Here is a 16,085-nt window from a genome sequence, read left to right on the forward strand (position 1 = left end):
ATTTCTAATTTACAGGGTCAAACCCTTGTAATGTGTCTTGCAAGCTAATTCTTCATGCCAGTGTCAGTGGACTCTTTCAGTTTGATGCTGTATTAAATCACTCTAGTGATGAATATCATCAGCCTCAGTGTGTCTGCTGGATGCAAACCATCCTCGGCAAATGGCACAGAGCTCCCAAGCTAGGAGAGGTTTGTTGGCTAGAATCTGAATTGCTGGATAACAGTTTCATGCAGCATTATTAACAAAAAAAAAAAAAAAAAAAAGGAGAAGAAAGAGTGCTAAATCTGAAAAGACTGACAAAGATTGCAGTTTTTCTCCTCTGAGATAATGGTTTGAAGCCAGAAGCAAATAAGATTGCTATTAGAAAGGCTTAATTCCCCATCTTGTAAAACGATTAGATAATTCACTCTCTTTATGGATTCCTTACTCGGGGAAATGTATTTCCACTTTTGCTTCTACTCAGAAAGAGCTGCAGAATGTACTTATTTAAATGCACAAAGAACCACATTCATACATTTTGAAGAGGCAAATAGCACACAGAAAAGGTTATTTTTCAGACCGTGTCCATGTTTAACTTTTGCTCAGCAAGTGAATATTCTAGCTTTACCAACATTTATGGCTCTGAATAAAACATTGATAGCACGGAAACATATTGTCCACACAGATCTTTGAAAAATTAACTGAAAAATAATGTTTTTAATTTGTAAAAAGAGAGCAGATTGCAAACAGAGTACTTTTTAATAGTTATTTCTGTGACTCAGTTACACCACTACAGTATATGCTGCAAGGCAATGTGAAACAACCCTATTTAAAGTGTGTGTATACCTAAGATCAGCATCGAGCACAAAACATGTGTATTGTACGTACTGTGATAGACCTAGGCCAGTTGGGTACAGCAGAATAGCAAAAGGCAGATATACTGGCCACTGGATTAACAGTTTTCTGTTCCCTGACTGACCAGAGCAGGGGCTGTTCCAGGCTAATGAGAACACCTGACTCTAATTAACCTGCAAAGAGTCAGGCGAGGCCATTAAGCTAATGTGACCACCTGACTCTAATTAAAGCCCTGCTGATACTATAAAAAGGGCTCACTCCAGTCAGGCAGAGGAGAGGAAGTGTGGCTGAAGGACTGGTTAATGAAGACACCCTCAAACCATTGGTAAGTGAGCCCTAAGGTAAGGGTGAAGAAGGGAGAAGCAGGAGAGCTGTGGGCAAGTGCCCCAGGGAAATGTAGCAACTCTGGCAGTGAAAGGTTGGCTGCCAACAGCTGCTACCATTAGGGTCACTGGGCCGGAACCCGGAGTAGAGGGTGGGCCTGGGTTCCCCCCAATCCACAACTACAGGAACATCTCTTGGGAGGGGAAGTCAGGCCCCTGTCAGGACAGGAGGCTAAACTGTTCTGAAATAAGCCCCCAGGGACAACAGAGACTGTGGGAGTTCTCTCACCAATCTCCTTGCTGGCCTATGATTAAAAGGGCTCAGTAGACTGTAACCCTGGCCCTAGAGAGAGAAGGGCTACGTGGAGGGTCACAGTGAGCCACTGAGGCTAGCATAAATCGCCTAGAAGCGCAGGACCCACGGGGGTAAGGTCAGAGCTCTGCCACAGTACCGAATAGTTCTGCTTGAAAAACCAATAGCAGCAATAACAGTACTGTCTCTTCTGCTTGAGAATTTTGGACCACCTATTTAAAAAAATTACAAATCCCTATCAAAATAACATAAGTAGTAGCCAGGGATTAAGCTGCTCATGTTACTGTGTATATTACTCTCCAAAATTCTGTTAGGAAACTATTGTTAACCATCTATACAATACTTTTTCTAGCCTTGCAGCTAAACATCAGAAGATCTTGCATTTGTATTAAGTGGCCTGTATTGCTTTAATCCAAATATCTTTATGATCTGTTTTATAATAGAGCTATTTCCTGAATTACGGCGCATGATGAAAATAGAAGATATGGCACTGTTTTTATTGCAACAATGAAGCATTTTGTAGAGTATCCCACTGGTGACCCAACCTTGTGAGGTGTCAAGTGCTCTCAGTGCTCATTGACTTCACAGTTCTGTACATCTATTTTTTGCCCTTATAGTTCTAAGACACTTTTCCTTATAGTTTGTTAATCTTCAATTTGTCTGTGTTAATGTGAAGCCCTTGTCTGCACTAGGAAAAGGTTTGCCAGTATAGCTATACCAGCACACCCTCCTATTGGAGACGCAGCTTATCTTGACAAAAACACTTTGGCTGTATTGCTTATACCAGTTCTCCAAATGAAATAAACTCTACTAGCAAAAGGACTTTTTATAACTGTGTTTACACTCAGGCTTTTGCCGGCAAAAGCCTATGTCAGTTAGTGGTATGATTTTTTTTTTCACATTCCTGACCAACATAGTCTGATAAACTTTTAAATGTAGACCAGGCGTAAGTCATTCTGCAGGCAGTGTGACAGTAGAACTTTGTTTCTCCCAGAATAATCATATCATATCACTCAGTATAACGGCTGCATCCTATTTTACTAAAGTGAATTTTACTTCATTATATAAGCTAATAGAATAAACAGAGTGGGTCAACATAATTTGCTGACATTTACACTGATGATTTCAGTGGAGTTGTTCTGGATTTACACCACAGTAACTGAGAGCAGGATTTTGGAGATGGTTTCACAAATGTAAACGAGATCAGAATGTTTTTAAAACAAAGAATAAAATAAGCTTGGCATATTATAGGCAAGTCAATATAAGGAACGAGTAGCCTGGAGCAAAGTGAGTAGTGCGGTAAGGTTGGTTGCTAGGGAGAGGTACAAGGAAATAATGTGTTCTGAACATTCTTGTTCAACCTAAAATTAGAAAGCTTAGGCTTTAAAGACCTTTGTTCCATGATCTCTGCCCCATGACCTCCCTTGAGTGATGTGTGTGTCTGCCTCAGGGAGATTCTAATTCAACACTGCAATGTCCGAGAGAGAGCGCGAGAAATGGCAAATGAACATTTAGACTGTTTAAACCTACTGAAAGGAATCAGAGGAGAAAAAGAAACTCTAAATCACAGGTTCTCGTTCATAGCTAAACATCTTTGAATGTCTGTTGAAATATCATCATGGAATGTATTATGTCTTTAATGTTTTCCTTTTTTGTTGTTACGTTCATAAAACTTCAGCGCCTGTGTATCCACACAGAGCAGTAATGACACACCCAAACATGTGACACCATTTCTGACAAAATGTAGAAGAGCTTGGAATATTGCTGTGTTGATTTTGGTTTAATTTAAGAAGATACTTTATAGGATCAGAGTCTCTTTTTTTTTCACTTTTTCTATGGTACTTAAGGTATTCCATCAATCTATCCATTCTTCTAATATATTGATATAGCACCCATTAGATATTATCAAAGAGCAGTCTAAATGATGATGTATAAACAGCTATCCTATTAGATACTGGGCACATTTGAGAACAGCATGGCTATATCTGACACTTCAAAATAATGGAATAATGCAGCGTAGCAAGGGCTAATATTCTGGAGCTGAGTACAGCAAAAACAATGAATTTATCTGGACTTGGCTGACAATAATGATCCATTTTTCCATAAAATGTAACAAGTTCTGAGGAAGAGTGACAGTAAGAGAAAGGTAGTTCCATCACACAGTCTGCGATCCCCAGCATTGACACTAGCAAATGGAAAACTATAAAGACTAAGGGATAGATACTGGGTTTGCCACAAACCTTGCAGATGGGGTAGTGTTGCAATGCTCTGTCCCAAGAGCAGTGCAGAGAAAGAAACACCTGTTATGCATGCCATCTCTTTCCACTCCTGCCTTGCTCAAAGGGGGAAGTAGTCTTCTGCTGACCTGTACCAGCAAGTACAAACTTCACACAAGACAGGAAGGAGTTATGGAGTTGCTAAGGGCCCAGGCAGCTCCACTCTGCCACACCTGCAAGGCATGCACAGGCTGGAGGAGGAGCTTAAAAGGGGAGCAGAGTAGCTCACTTGCAAGCAGACAATGGAGGTAAGCTGACAACACTCTGAGCTCCTGAGAATGAACTCTTGCTGCGTGAGGTGTGGCTTTAGTGACCTGATCAACCCTACATAGAAGGGACCTGTGACTTTCTGAAGTTTAGATACTTTATCTTTGTGTTTATTTCTTTCTTTACCCTGTGGGAACAGAGGGAACTGATAGAAAGTGATCCGGGAGGCAGCCGCATACCAATGGACACTGGATTGGAGCCAGATGGAGAGGATGAACCTAAGCTCCCCTACCCACTCCTAAAGTAGGACAACCATGGAGGTCTGTCCCTTGATGGGGAACTTGCTTGGGGGGACACCTTAAAAATACAAGAGTCTGGACCATAAGACCCTGATTCAAGGGGAAGACCTGGATTGCTTGCTTAATCCCAAATCACCCTGTTCTGGGACTCTTTATATATCTATCTATCTATCTATCTATCTATCTATCTATAGATATAGATATAGATATAGATATAGATATAGATATAGATATAGATATAGATATAGATATAGATATAGATAGATTTGAAAACATGACCTGAAACGACAGACCACTGCAGGGTGCAGAGATGGAGTAAGAAAGAGGAATACCCTGGAGGAAGCCAACCTGACACACCCCTGCCCAACCACTAGGCTGCACTATACAAACTTGACTGGTGTGGAGAAAGTGAATAAGGAAGTTGCGGTTAGATGTTTGGAGGGGGGACTCTCTGTGTGCTGCCCTAGTCGTGTGCAGACAACTCGCACAGCAGACCTTGAGCGAACCGCCCAGTGACCACAAGATCCATTAAGGGCTGAAGGCATCCAGCCAGGTTTATTGTTGACGAAGCACAGTACTAGTATCCCGCAGACTCTATCGGATCACTAATACATGTGTGCCCATAACAGTGAACCAGGTCAGTGAATGGCAGGACTTTCCGTTCCTCCCTAGGCCAAAGATACTCCCTCTGAGATACATCTTTATACCCCGATACAAACAAATTAGTACTGCCCCTCTGACATAGTTACCGTCCTCTGACATGGCTAGTTATTACTCATCACCTTGTACATTTTGGTTTGATTTAAACGTCTCTATTACATACTGTCATCCTGACCTTATCTTTTTGGAGGGGTAAGTGTGTTCCCTGTTATCCTTGGAGAATGTTTTTATACCATCCTTGAAATCAGGATGTTCTGGTATCACTTGATATTGGGATGTGTTTGCATTAGTACTCTTGTGACTATCATTTCTTAGGAACATGCATTTCTGCAATATTAGCCCTGTTCTTGCCAGATTCGGTGAGCAAGTACTGCCTCATACCAGACCTCTAATACAAAGGCTTATGTCTCAGGCTGTCTTTCTACTACAGAAGTGTTATTTAGTCCTTCACATAACACAAGAATTAGCGATCACCCAATGGAATTAATAGGCTGAGGTTTAAAACAAACAAAAGGAAGTACTTCTTCACACAACGCAGTCAACCCATGGAACTCTCTACCAGGGGATGTTGTGAAGGCGAAAACTACAAAAGGGTTAAAAAAAAAACCCTAGGTAAGTTCCTGGAAGATATTAGCCAGGATGGGCAGGGATGCAACACCATTCTATGAGTGTCCCTAGCCTCTGTTTCTGAGATGTTGGGAGTGGATAACAAAGGATGGATCATTTGATGATTGTCTGTTCTATTCATTCCCTGGCATTGGCTGCTGTCGGAAGACAGGACACTAGGCTAGCTGAACCATTGGTCTGACCCAATATGGCTGCTTTTATGTTCTTATGTGGAGTAGTGGGCTGCCCTGGGTTTTTCCATCAGCCACAGGTAAAGTGGCATGAACCTTGAGAGGGAACAGGGCTTATTTGGGAGCCTGAAGAAAGGGCTGAATTGAAAGGGCCTAGAGTCAGGGCTGTAGCCCCTAGTGAGTGAAAATACTGTTTTATTTATTAGACTCTAATACCCCATAAGGGGTTCATTTTGACTGTGACACCCAGCTAGAGGGCCATGGCCTCTGACAACTGAGGTGATTAAGTTGACAACCTACAGCTTGCCAGGAATGGGCAAAAGATTACAGTATCTCACCCAACTGCAAGGAGGTGCTCAAGAAGTGAGTGTTTCCTTTACAAGCTGTCTCGAAGTAATATTTTTGGGCACACTCAAGTATCAAGCACTAAACATCAAAATTTACCTAAACTGTCCTCAGAAGTTCTGAGCACAAAAAAAGGAGGCTAATGTTTATAATCAAGACTGAGATTTTCAAAGTAGCATATCAGAAGGTGTGTGTAAATCCTTAAACTACTTTGAAAAATCTCATTCTTGGTCTTTAATCCTGATATGCTGAAGCCCTACAACATATATTTATTAAAATAATTGATTAGTTATTGTGTGCTGCTGACAGCATGGTCATTGCTGTACCCACAATTAGAAAAGATCTGATTCAAGAAGTTTGTAATCTAATTAAAGCAGACTGCAATTTGGAAACAAATGATACACTGGCTGACTGTTCAAACTTAAAACAAAATAGGTCTCATGGAGTGATTATTGAAAGGATCTGCAGAAGAACTTTAGATGTAAAGGAAGGATTTGAAAGAAGGGAAGATTGTACTGTAATGAACAATCCTGCTCTTGTAGAGGCAAGGGTTAGATTACAGAATAGGTCTTTTTGAAAAATCTAACTTTTGTTACTGGCTTCTGTAGTGTCTTTTATTCAAAGATCTCATAGGGATTTAAAATCACTGTAATAAATATGGGCTTTCACAATAACTTACCATAGCTTAAATGAACATTAGTTTATGTACAGTACAAAGATAAAGTCTTTTCAGTTTTTTTAGACAGTAATCAGTTGCCTTTCACGCATAATGACAAAGTTCCTCTGTCAGAGCCATAGAAAACCTTCATAACAAAGATTTGAGGGATTTGAGACATGAAATTTACACTAAAATATAGGTATTTGAAAACACAAATTATAAAAATGACTGTATCAGGATCTTTAATTTGTAAACACTTCCCTGATAGGAAGAAGTGTGATAGACCAATAATATTATAATAATGCTTAACCATTATTAGATCTTGAGATCTTGGCATCACTGTGGATAGTTCTCTGAAAACATCCACTCAATGTGCAGCAGGAGTCAAAAAAGCAAACAATGTTGGGAATCATTAAGAAAGGGATAGATAATAAGACAGAAAATATCATATTGCCTTTATATAAATCCATGGTGCGCCCACAATTTGAATACTGCGTGCAGCTGTGGTCACCCCATCTCAAAAAAGATATATTGGAATTGGAAAAGGTTCAGAAAAGGGCAACATAAATTATTAGGGGTATGGAATGGATGCCATATGAGGAGAGATTAATAAGCCTGAGATTTTTCATTTTAGAAAAGAGACGACTAAGGGAGGATACAATTGAAGTCTATAAAATCATGAATTGTGTGGAGAAAGTAAATAAGTGTTAACCTGTGGAACTCCTTGCCAGATGATGTTCTGACAGCCAAGACTATAGCAGAAGCTGGGAATGGGCGATGGAATGGATCACTTAATGACTACCTGTTCTGTTCATTCCCTCTGGGGCACCTGGCATTGGTCACTGTTGGAAGACAGGATACTGGGCTAGATGATACTTTGGTCTGACCTGATATGGATGTTCTTATATTCATTAGAGAGTACTATAGTTCATACATGTACTGTACTTTGAAAACATAATTAGTCCTCACAGCAACCTTGTGACATACATAAGCTTTATTTTACAGCTGGGCAAGGTAGTCGTGGGAGCTGAACAAATGTGAAAATGAGGCCATGTACTCTGGTACCTAAATATGGATTTAGATACTTAACTTTAGGCATGCATGACAGAACCAAAATTAATACTCAGAAATTCCTGTATAGCAGTCTGATACTCAGTCAACTAGACTATACTGTTTCCCTCTAAAAACCGACATCAAGGAAACATCTCAGAAGTGTAGACTCCAGAATCCTAGATCAGGTTCTCTTTGAAGGTAGGCCTTAAAGCTAATATGAAAAATGAGGAAAATAAATCCCTCTGCAAAATACAAACAGCCTTCTGAATTTGTCTGACAAAAAAGGAAGAAGTCAAAGTTCACTGCGCATATAAAAATACCATTCCCAACACTATGTCAGAACTGGAAATTAGATTGTAACAACAGTTCTCAAACTTGTGACTCATGTGATGGCTGTCAGAATTGTGCTCCATGAAGAGCTGACTTGTCATATGGCAGTGGCTTTCCTCTTTCTTTCCAGCTGCTACATAACAGTAGAACACAGATTTCATAATGCATTAAATGTTTTCTTGTAACTTTTATATTGAGAGTCTCGATGAACTCTCCCTGGGATGCCATTTGTGCATTGGCAAACAGAATGGGGGATGGGGTGGTTCCAGGCAATCCATGAGCCAATCTCGCTAGTAAAATGTTTACACTGAAAAAGTTTCAGAGGACCCCTGGATTGGAAGATGTTAGAAACCCCCATTTTAGAGTAGCTCAGTGACGAGTCCAAGACTATAACAGAAGCTGGGAATGGGCGATGGAATGGATCACTTAATGACTACCTGTTCCGTTCATTCCCTCTGGGGCACCTGGCATTGGCCACTGTTGGAAGACAAGATACTGGGCTAGATGTTTTGATTCTTGCTGGCAACTGGATGTTCCATTATCAAGAGATGTTTTCTCTGATCTCAACCTCCTTCAGCTGGGCCAGCACACTATGTGCAGCCAAAGAGGCATGGATCTCATCCAATAGAAAAGGGGAACCGTAGATCTAAATTTAAGAGTGAGTTATCCCAACTGCATATTCATAATGCCCCCACTATCTAGGCCATTAACTAATTGAAAATCAAAATATAATTTAATCTCTGTGAAATCCCCCTAGTATATCCTGCCATCTTGAGAATGGAACTAAGATGAAATATTAATTCTTTTTGGTTTGCAACAAAGGAACTAGAGTAGCAGTTTAATATCTGATGCTTCTTAGGGGACTGGCTCCTGTACTTGTAAGGAGATGAAATCAATAATTCTGAGGTCTTTTCCATCTCTGACATCTATCATCGCAGGTGTTGCAATGTGACTTTTGGTAGTTGTGATATCACAGAACAATGCATTTTGGGATGTTTCTACCACGCAGGAATTGCCAGTGAGATTTCATAGAAACAATAATTTTGTATTGTATTAGCCAAAACTAATTTCTGTGCAGAATACTCCCAACAGTCTCATCTGTAGGAGTGTTTGCAACATAATTCAAGGAATAACTCAGTTTTTCCTTTTAGCTTAGCAGTACACATTTGAGCAGAGGCTGCATCTCAGGCAGTTGCACCTGGTCAGTTTAATATCCAACTGCATTCTGTTTTGATAACATGAATGCTCCTGTTGCAGTCTAGATATTAAAGAATTTGACCCTAAATTCAGAGGCTCCAATTCAGCAAAGCATTTAAGCATGCGCTTAACTTTAAACATGCAAATAATTTCATTGATTTAAATGCTTTGCTGAATCAGGGCTATAGTGTGGAGTTGTGTGTCACCTCCATGGTTGTGGTGATTAATTTTTCACTTTGTAGGGTAAATTTTATATAAGATTATAAAAAAAATGTCTTGCTTGAAGTAATCACGTACAATTTTAGTGTGTCAGTCAATGCCGAGAGAATAATTAGCACTGTAGATAAGAGGGCACCTATATGCAAATAAATTTTCAGCATTTCAACAATATTATATACTGTGTAAGTGTCAGAAACATTTATAGAAAGTATCACCCTTTCAGAAGATAGGAAGTCAAAAGAAATATTTTCACAATTGGATTTTAAAAGGAAACTCATTTCTCTCATTGTTTACATTAATCACTGCCTTTTTCAAATAAATACTGTGCTTATAGATTTATTTAGTTTTAGGAGTGTGAAAAGAAGTTTTTCAAAGTGGTGGATAAAAAGGTGCTCTAATTACAACTTTGGACTTAATGCTTTGAATTGGTCTTTCCTTCCTCTGATGTGGACATGGGGAATTTTGATAGCTACATTCCTGCATTGAAACACTTCTAACATTTTTACTTCTGGTTTTATATCACCTTATTTTCTAAATGTGCAGGGGGGCTGTATTGCACTGATTCACCTTCATGCCTGTTCATACTCATGTATCTAGTGTAACTAGCAGGCCTGATCTTGTAGTCCTTATTCAGGCAAACTTTGATCCTGGAATCCATGGGACTTTTGCTTGAGTAAGTACTGCAGGACTGGGCCTTTAGCTGTACATAATCTGAGAAGTAATAATTCTTGTAAACTTATAGAAATTACTGTATATGCTGCAGTTCAGAATTTACAACTTCTGAATAAATTCTTTGGGCCAAATCTTGCCCTGGTTTACACCATCTGCAGCTGCTCAGCTGCATCTGTATAGGGGCTCCATAGGAGTTAAGCTTAACACAGCAGTTTTGGCATAGCAATAACACTGTAATTTCTGCACAGAAATCTCCAGGCTGACCAGGGGATGTAGCCATAAAGTATAGGGACTCCCACTCCTTCTTGCCTCCAGGCTAACTTCCAGAACCCTTCCTCTGCTGGGTTCCAGGAGAGGCAGGGGAGATAGTAGCACCAGGTTGGTATCTTCTGGTTCTGGATAGATAAAGGTTAGAGTAAGATGCTTAAGGAATGCCTCCCTCACCTCACCGCCATATGCTTTAGCAGAGACGACAACTGGGCCCAAGGAAATGGTATTGCATGCCTAGATTCAGTAAAAGTATCTACATTTCTCTCTCTAAGAGACCTAAATGCAGATGATTTCACAAAACTATACCGATCACCTCTACTGTAGGAGATCACTGTTCAGATAGTGTGGATATGGAAAAATATTAGATATTAGGAATCAAGTGTTGACCCACATTAAAGAAAATAACACATAACACTAGAGGGCAGCCAGTTATTTCAGAAAGGTCTTGTTACCTGAATTAGATTTAAAGGGACACACCGTCAGATAACCAGAATTTTCAGAAGTATTTACTAGTTTTGGGTTCCTCACTTTCTGGATGCTTTGTAGACCAGAAGCCTGATTCTCCATTGCCCTGCACACATGTCGTCATTTACATCAGTGCAAAGGGATTGTAAAATACTACCAAATCAGACTGGTACTATTTTATATCCTCTTTGCACTGGTGTAAAAGACTATGCAAGATGAAAGGGAAAGGAGAATCAGGGCTTAAGATATCTATTCTAAAGAAATTTTACCCTGATTTCTGTGTGGAATCAGAGTCAGTGGAACTGCATGCAAAATCAAGGGTCTGTGCATGCCAACGCCTCTGCAGTATCAGATCTTAAAGAATTAACAGAAGTCTTTGTGCAGTGCTTCCCATGCTAATGGCAGCTGCAGCATGATGCAACATAGCTCCCCCTAGAAGATATTCAGTAAGAATAGATCAACAGGAAAGCAACATCAATCAAGAAAGGAGTAGCAAGTCTGATCCTTTTTTTTAAATATGATGCTACTCATAATTTAGTGTGTGACATCTAAATACTATGGGAGCATCACTTAAAAATGCAAAGAAATAAAGTAGATTAGATAGAAATGCTCTCTTGGAGGAACTGAGACAGAGTTCATCTGTGATCTGTGTAGTCTGATTCAGTATTTTGAGATGTACAATACAATTTAAAGCTTTGTCTTTAAAGGGTGTCACCTGTGTTTACCAAAACCACTTAAAAAAAACAAATGAACATTTGTGAAATAGAAAATGAAGTCAATAAACAACGTTGGGGGAAAAAACCCAAAAACTTGAGACCTCAAGACAAAGGGAAAATATTTCAACACTTAAAAGACAATGTTTTTGGTGTAGCAACAAAATATTTGCATTCTGTAGAGGAAAAGGCACACATTAAAAGAATCTATTTAATCCCAATGCTCAATAAATGAAGATGTGTAGGAGCTGTGTGATTTTTAACCTTTTAAGAAGAGTTTGGTAAATCTAGTGTATATTTAATTTTACAAAATGAAAATCCATTTTAATATATATCAACATCAGATATATTTAAATAAATACATTGTTGCATGCTGGAATGAAATCCAGATTATGCCAAATACAGGATTTTTCCATACAAAAACTCTTATGGAATGGTTCTCAGAATTGCTATTTAGTCCTGAGCAGAGACCTTGTGTACCTTTCTAAGGGGCATATGTCCTAAGACATAGCATAGGACAATACTCATGTGGCCCATCTGTGAACAAAATTAGGGGCCCAGATCTTTGCTCTGATCAGCCTAACTGATTTAGGCACCTAAGTCTCATTGAAAGTTTTTGGAACTTAGGAGCCTAAGTACCTAAGTCACTTCTGAAAGTGAGACGTAGGGCTAGATTTTCAATAGTTAGACATAGGGCTTGTGGAATTTTCAAAAGTGCTTAGGTCTTCAACTCCTATTGAAATCAATGGCAGGTAGGCACCTAGACGTTTTTGGGGGGAGAGGGGGAACACACACACACACACACAAACTATCTGCATCTTTAGGTACCTAAATGCTATTAAACATCTTTCTCTCAGATTCCTATCAGTTAGGTATTGCAATGCTGAGTGGGGAAATGCCTAAATATCTATAAAAAGGTGGGTCATAGTGATTACCCTTATGTGATTCCAGCAGGGAAGGAGAGGGATGGACAGGCTGTGTTGTTGTTGTTTTTGTTTTTTTTTTGAAGTTGGGGACCCAGGACATCTTTCACTTCTGGTCCCTGGTGGGTGGATATCCTCCTGATCAGAGTGCATGACTAAAGTGTGTGTGGATGGTGAGTGTCAGTTTGATGCAAAGAGAGCTGATGCTTTTGTTGATGGATCGATCTTTTCCCTGATTATTGTTGGGAAGGCGTGCTTCTCCCTGGCTGAGCACCATCAGCATCTTTGAACTTGTTCCTAGTTGACTGCCAGCCCTGGAAGAGCTGCCCTCTGAGTTAGGACAGGAGAGCCACTTGAGTGTGCTTAGTACCTTCTCCTGTGTCAGTAACCAGTGTCTTATTACCATTTAGTACAGTCCTGCAGGATGGATTTATACATGGTTAGATTAAGGCATAGGCAACCTAGGCACATGGGTAGCTGGAGTGGAGGGATGATAGCGTGAGTGGCATTGTGACCCTGTGCATCAGATCACAGTGCCACTCACTCAAGTTTGGTCTTGCTGCCGTCCCCATCCCCTGTCATGATGGACGGGAGGGGAGGCAGGGCACCAGCACTGCTCCTCCATGCTGCTGCCATGGGGCTGGCTCGTGCACCAGTACCTAAACCAGAGGACTAGTCAGAACTTTACCCTCATCATCCAGAGAGGTGGACAGGAAGTTTCAGTGAGTGCCTGCATGGGGGAGCCAGCCAGGAAAGGAGCAGTGGGCACGAGGGGCTTAATAGGGCAGCATCCATGCAGCAGTAGCCAATTACTTACTGACCTGGATAGAAGGTTAACTAAGAAACATCCAGTGATGGGTTAATTGTTCCAGTGAGCTAGAATGTTGTAGTTCATAGACTCTGCTAAATTCATTCAATTTAAATTTGTTTTTTAATATTCTCTATGTTCTAATAAATATCACTATTTAAAATGAACTATAGGTAATTGACATTTATATGAGATTAAGTGCTACAAATTACCACCCAAGGATGAAAACAAGACTCAGGGTTCAGAGGAGCCTGAAGAGGGCCAGTGGGACTCATCTAAGCACTTGATTAGAAACATAAGCAAGAAGGGCACTTATTCCTAAAAAGTGCTGCTGAGACACTCATTGCAATCTGCAGATGTAAAGAGAAAAGCATAGGAAACTGAAAAAAGAAGGTGCTTTTACACACATTCTCTTCTGTAAAAGTATAACTGAAAATATGCAGTGGCGCTGTAACCATGTCTGTCCCAGGATATTAGAGAGACAAAGTGGGGGAGGAAATATCTTTTACTGGATCAATTTCTGTTGGTTAGAGAGACAAACTTTCAAGCTCTCACCCACCTTGTCTCTCTAATACACAGAGAGAGATGCTTCTGATTGGTTTAAATGGGTTATAAAAATTCACATTAAGCACTTAATAGCATATCAAGACATTTGAAGGTAAGATCCTCAGCTGGAGGATGTCTCCGCTGGACCCATAAATATTAGCACAGGTCTTACAAAATTATGTATGGTAGGTTTCGGTTGACTCTTTCCCCACAGTCGGTTTCTTTTATTAAACATTTTGGAATGTGTGCTAGATGGGGCTATTCTGTAGTGTTCCCTTCAGGGCCACGCATTGCATTGCAGGCGCTCCCTGCTTTAGTCCACAAGTTTTGGCTGCCTGCTTGAAACTAGGTGGGCTGTGCCATCAGTTTGGCACCAATCTCTAAACAGTCAAGTAACAATAATAAAAATTCTTAATTTGGCTTTCTGTGCCTTTAAATAAGGAAACAAAACTCAAAGAAAAGCACTTAGTGGTGGTCCTTGAAGGCAAGGCTCTGATCTTGCCTCTGGGTTAGCACTGAGGAGCTCCTCTTCTGTCCCACATTCACTCAGAACTGCCCCCCCCCCCCAAGAAGACCCAGGCAAGGCTCCTTAACTGGCCAGCTAGCTCCCAATTGTCAGTGTTTCCTGCCCCTTCTAGGCTTTGGAGGACTAAGTCTTGTTGGTAGCCAGTCTGAACAGATTTTCCTTGCACAGAGGTGTCAGGGCACCAAGAGCACAAGCAGGGGGCAGAGAAGGCCTGATAGACCCTATCACAGAATGCTATAATGTTGTGGATAATGAAAGTTTGCATGTTTGAATCTTAAATATCTATTTTCTAGCTAACCTGGTCCTTTAATATTTGGAATGTTAGGTGGTTAGATATGGCCAGGAATAAACTACCTCAGTCTCATATCTACAGGTCAATTCAGAAAGAACAGTTCAGAAATCTATATTCTATAATGTTTACATACATGTTTTTTCTCCATTTAGACTGCAAGGAGATAACTTGGCAGAAACCGCAGAGGATGTCTCACTAGTGTCTCAGATGACCGAGCAAGCGGCATCGGATTCCAATGGTAAGTCATACAATATATGTGTCGCTCCCCTTCACAGCAAAAAATAGTGAAAAAATAGTGGGGTCAAATAATATATTGTAGTAAAAAAATACATACATTTAGATTTAAACTCCACACCAAAGAGTGCTTGCCAGCACTGATCACCCTTGACAATAAAAATGAGGTGTGCAATAACTCAAAAGATCAGTAGTACTTCTGTGATCAGGGTTGTGCATTGAGATCATGCTGATCAGCAGGCAGCCTACATTTTCCTCCAAAGAGAAATCCTGCCTCCAACTGTGTCAGCCCTCCTCTAATTCCCACACCAACATATGGGCTTTGTTATGTGCCCAGGGCAAGTTTTGGGCTATTTTGGGCTGGGATGGGGAAAATGCCTGTGGAAATGGGCCTTCTTGTGAATGTTCTGTCAGCAGGCCTCTCACTTTCATACCAAAAGGGGGGTCTAGCTTGATCTCAGCTACAGCAGTTATGTCATGGGGAAGGAGGTAGCCTCTCAGATTAGAACAGTTTTGGGTACAAAATGTCTAGATGTAAACAACTTTGATGTGGATCTTTTTGGATTTTATCAGTCCCCCATCAGTTAAGCCATTTTTGAGCCTGGTAAATAAAAACAAAACTGAACTACTGTGGACTGTAACAAATCTACTTTTACTTATTTCACTGAATGTCTTCCCTCCTGTATAATGTCTGCCCTCCTGGAGACAATAGCAACCTAAATCTTCTGCTGATATTTGGATAGTCTTAAATTATTGCTCCATTCCTCACCCTCATTTTGCAAACAGTGAGTGTCAATGTTTGTAATTGAGTATGTGTCACTGAATAGTGAATTAAGCTTTTGTTTGGAGGTTAGCCCTCATTTTCCCCTCCCAAACACCCTTGCCCCAACAAAAATGCACTCTGCCATGCTGTCGCAGAATGATATCTCCATTGGACCCATAAGTATTAACATAAGTCTTACAATATTATCTACAGTAGATTTCACTTGAGTCTTTCCCCAAAGTCTATTTCTTTTATTGAACGTTTTGGAATGTGTGCCAGGTGGGGCTACTATGCCTAGTGCTAGCAGCAGAAGGTGGGCAACATGGACTTTAGAAACTCAGTCAGTGGTTATGGGTCTATTA

At 40.3% G+C, this 16,085-nt stretch overlaps 1 protein-coding gene and 1 long non-coding RNA gene across 8 annotated transcripts in view; one reads left to right on the plus strand and one right to left on the minus strand.

The window, feature by feature from the left end:
* The window catches only part of C2H8orf34 (chromosome 2 C8orf34 homolog), a 292,844-nt gene that overhangs the window by 185,868 nt on the left and 90,891 nt on the right, over positions 1–16,085 (plus strand). For all 7 annotated transcript variants that reach the window (XM_039522706.1, XM_039522711.1, XM_039522710.1 and 4 more), the window contains exon 9: positions 14,879–14,964. In XM_039522706.1, coding sequence (XP_039378640.1) covers positions 14,879–14,964 — 86 coding nt within the window. The remainder of the gene's footprint in view (positions 1–14,878; positions 14,965–16,085) is intronic.
* Positions 1–16,085, minus strand: part of LOC120397155 — an 84,707-nt gene that overhangs the window by 62,894 nt on the left and 5,728 nt on the right. Inside the window, exon 3 of the long non-coding RNA XR_005593693.1 lies at positions 14,860–14,993. This is a non-coding gene — a long non-coding RNA (uncharacterized LOC120397155). The remainder of the gene's footprint in view (positions 1–14,859; positions 14,994–16,085) is intronic.

This window comes from Mauremys reevesii, linkage group 2 (genome assembly GCF_016161935.1).
Source record: "Mauremys reevesii isolate NIE-2019 linkage group 2, ASM1616193v1, whole genome shotgun sequence".
Taxonomy (NCBI): Eukaryota; Metazoa; Chordata; order Testudines; family Geoemydidae; genus Mauremys; species Mauremys reevesii.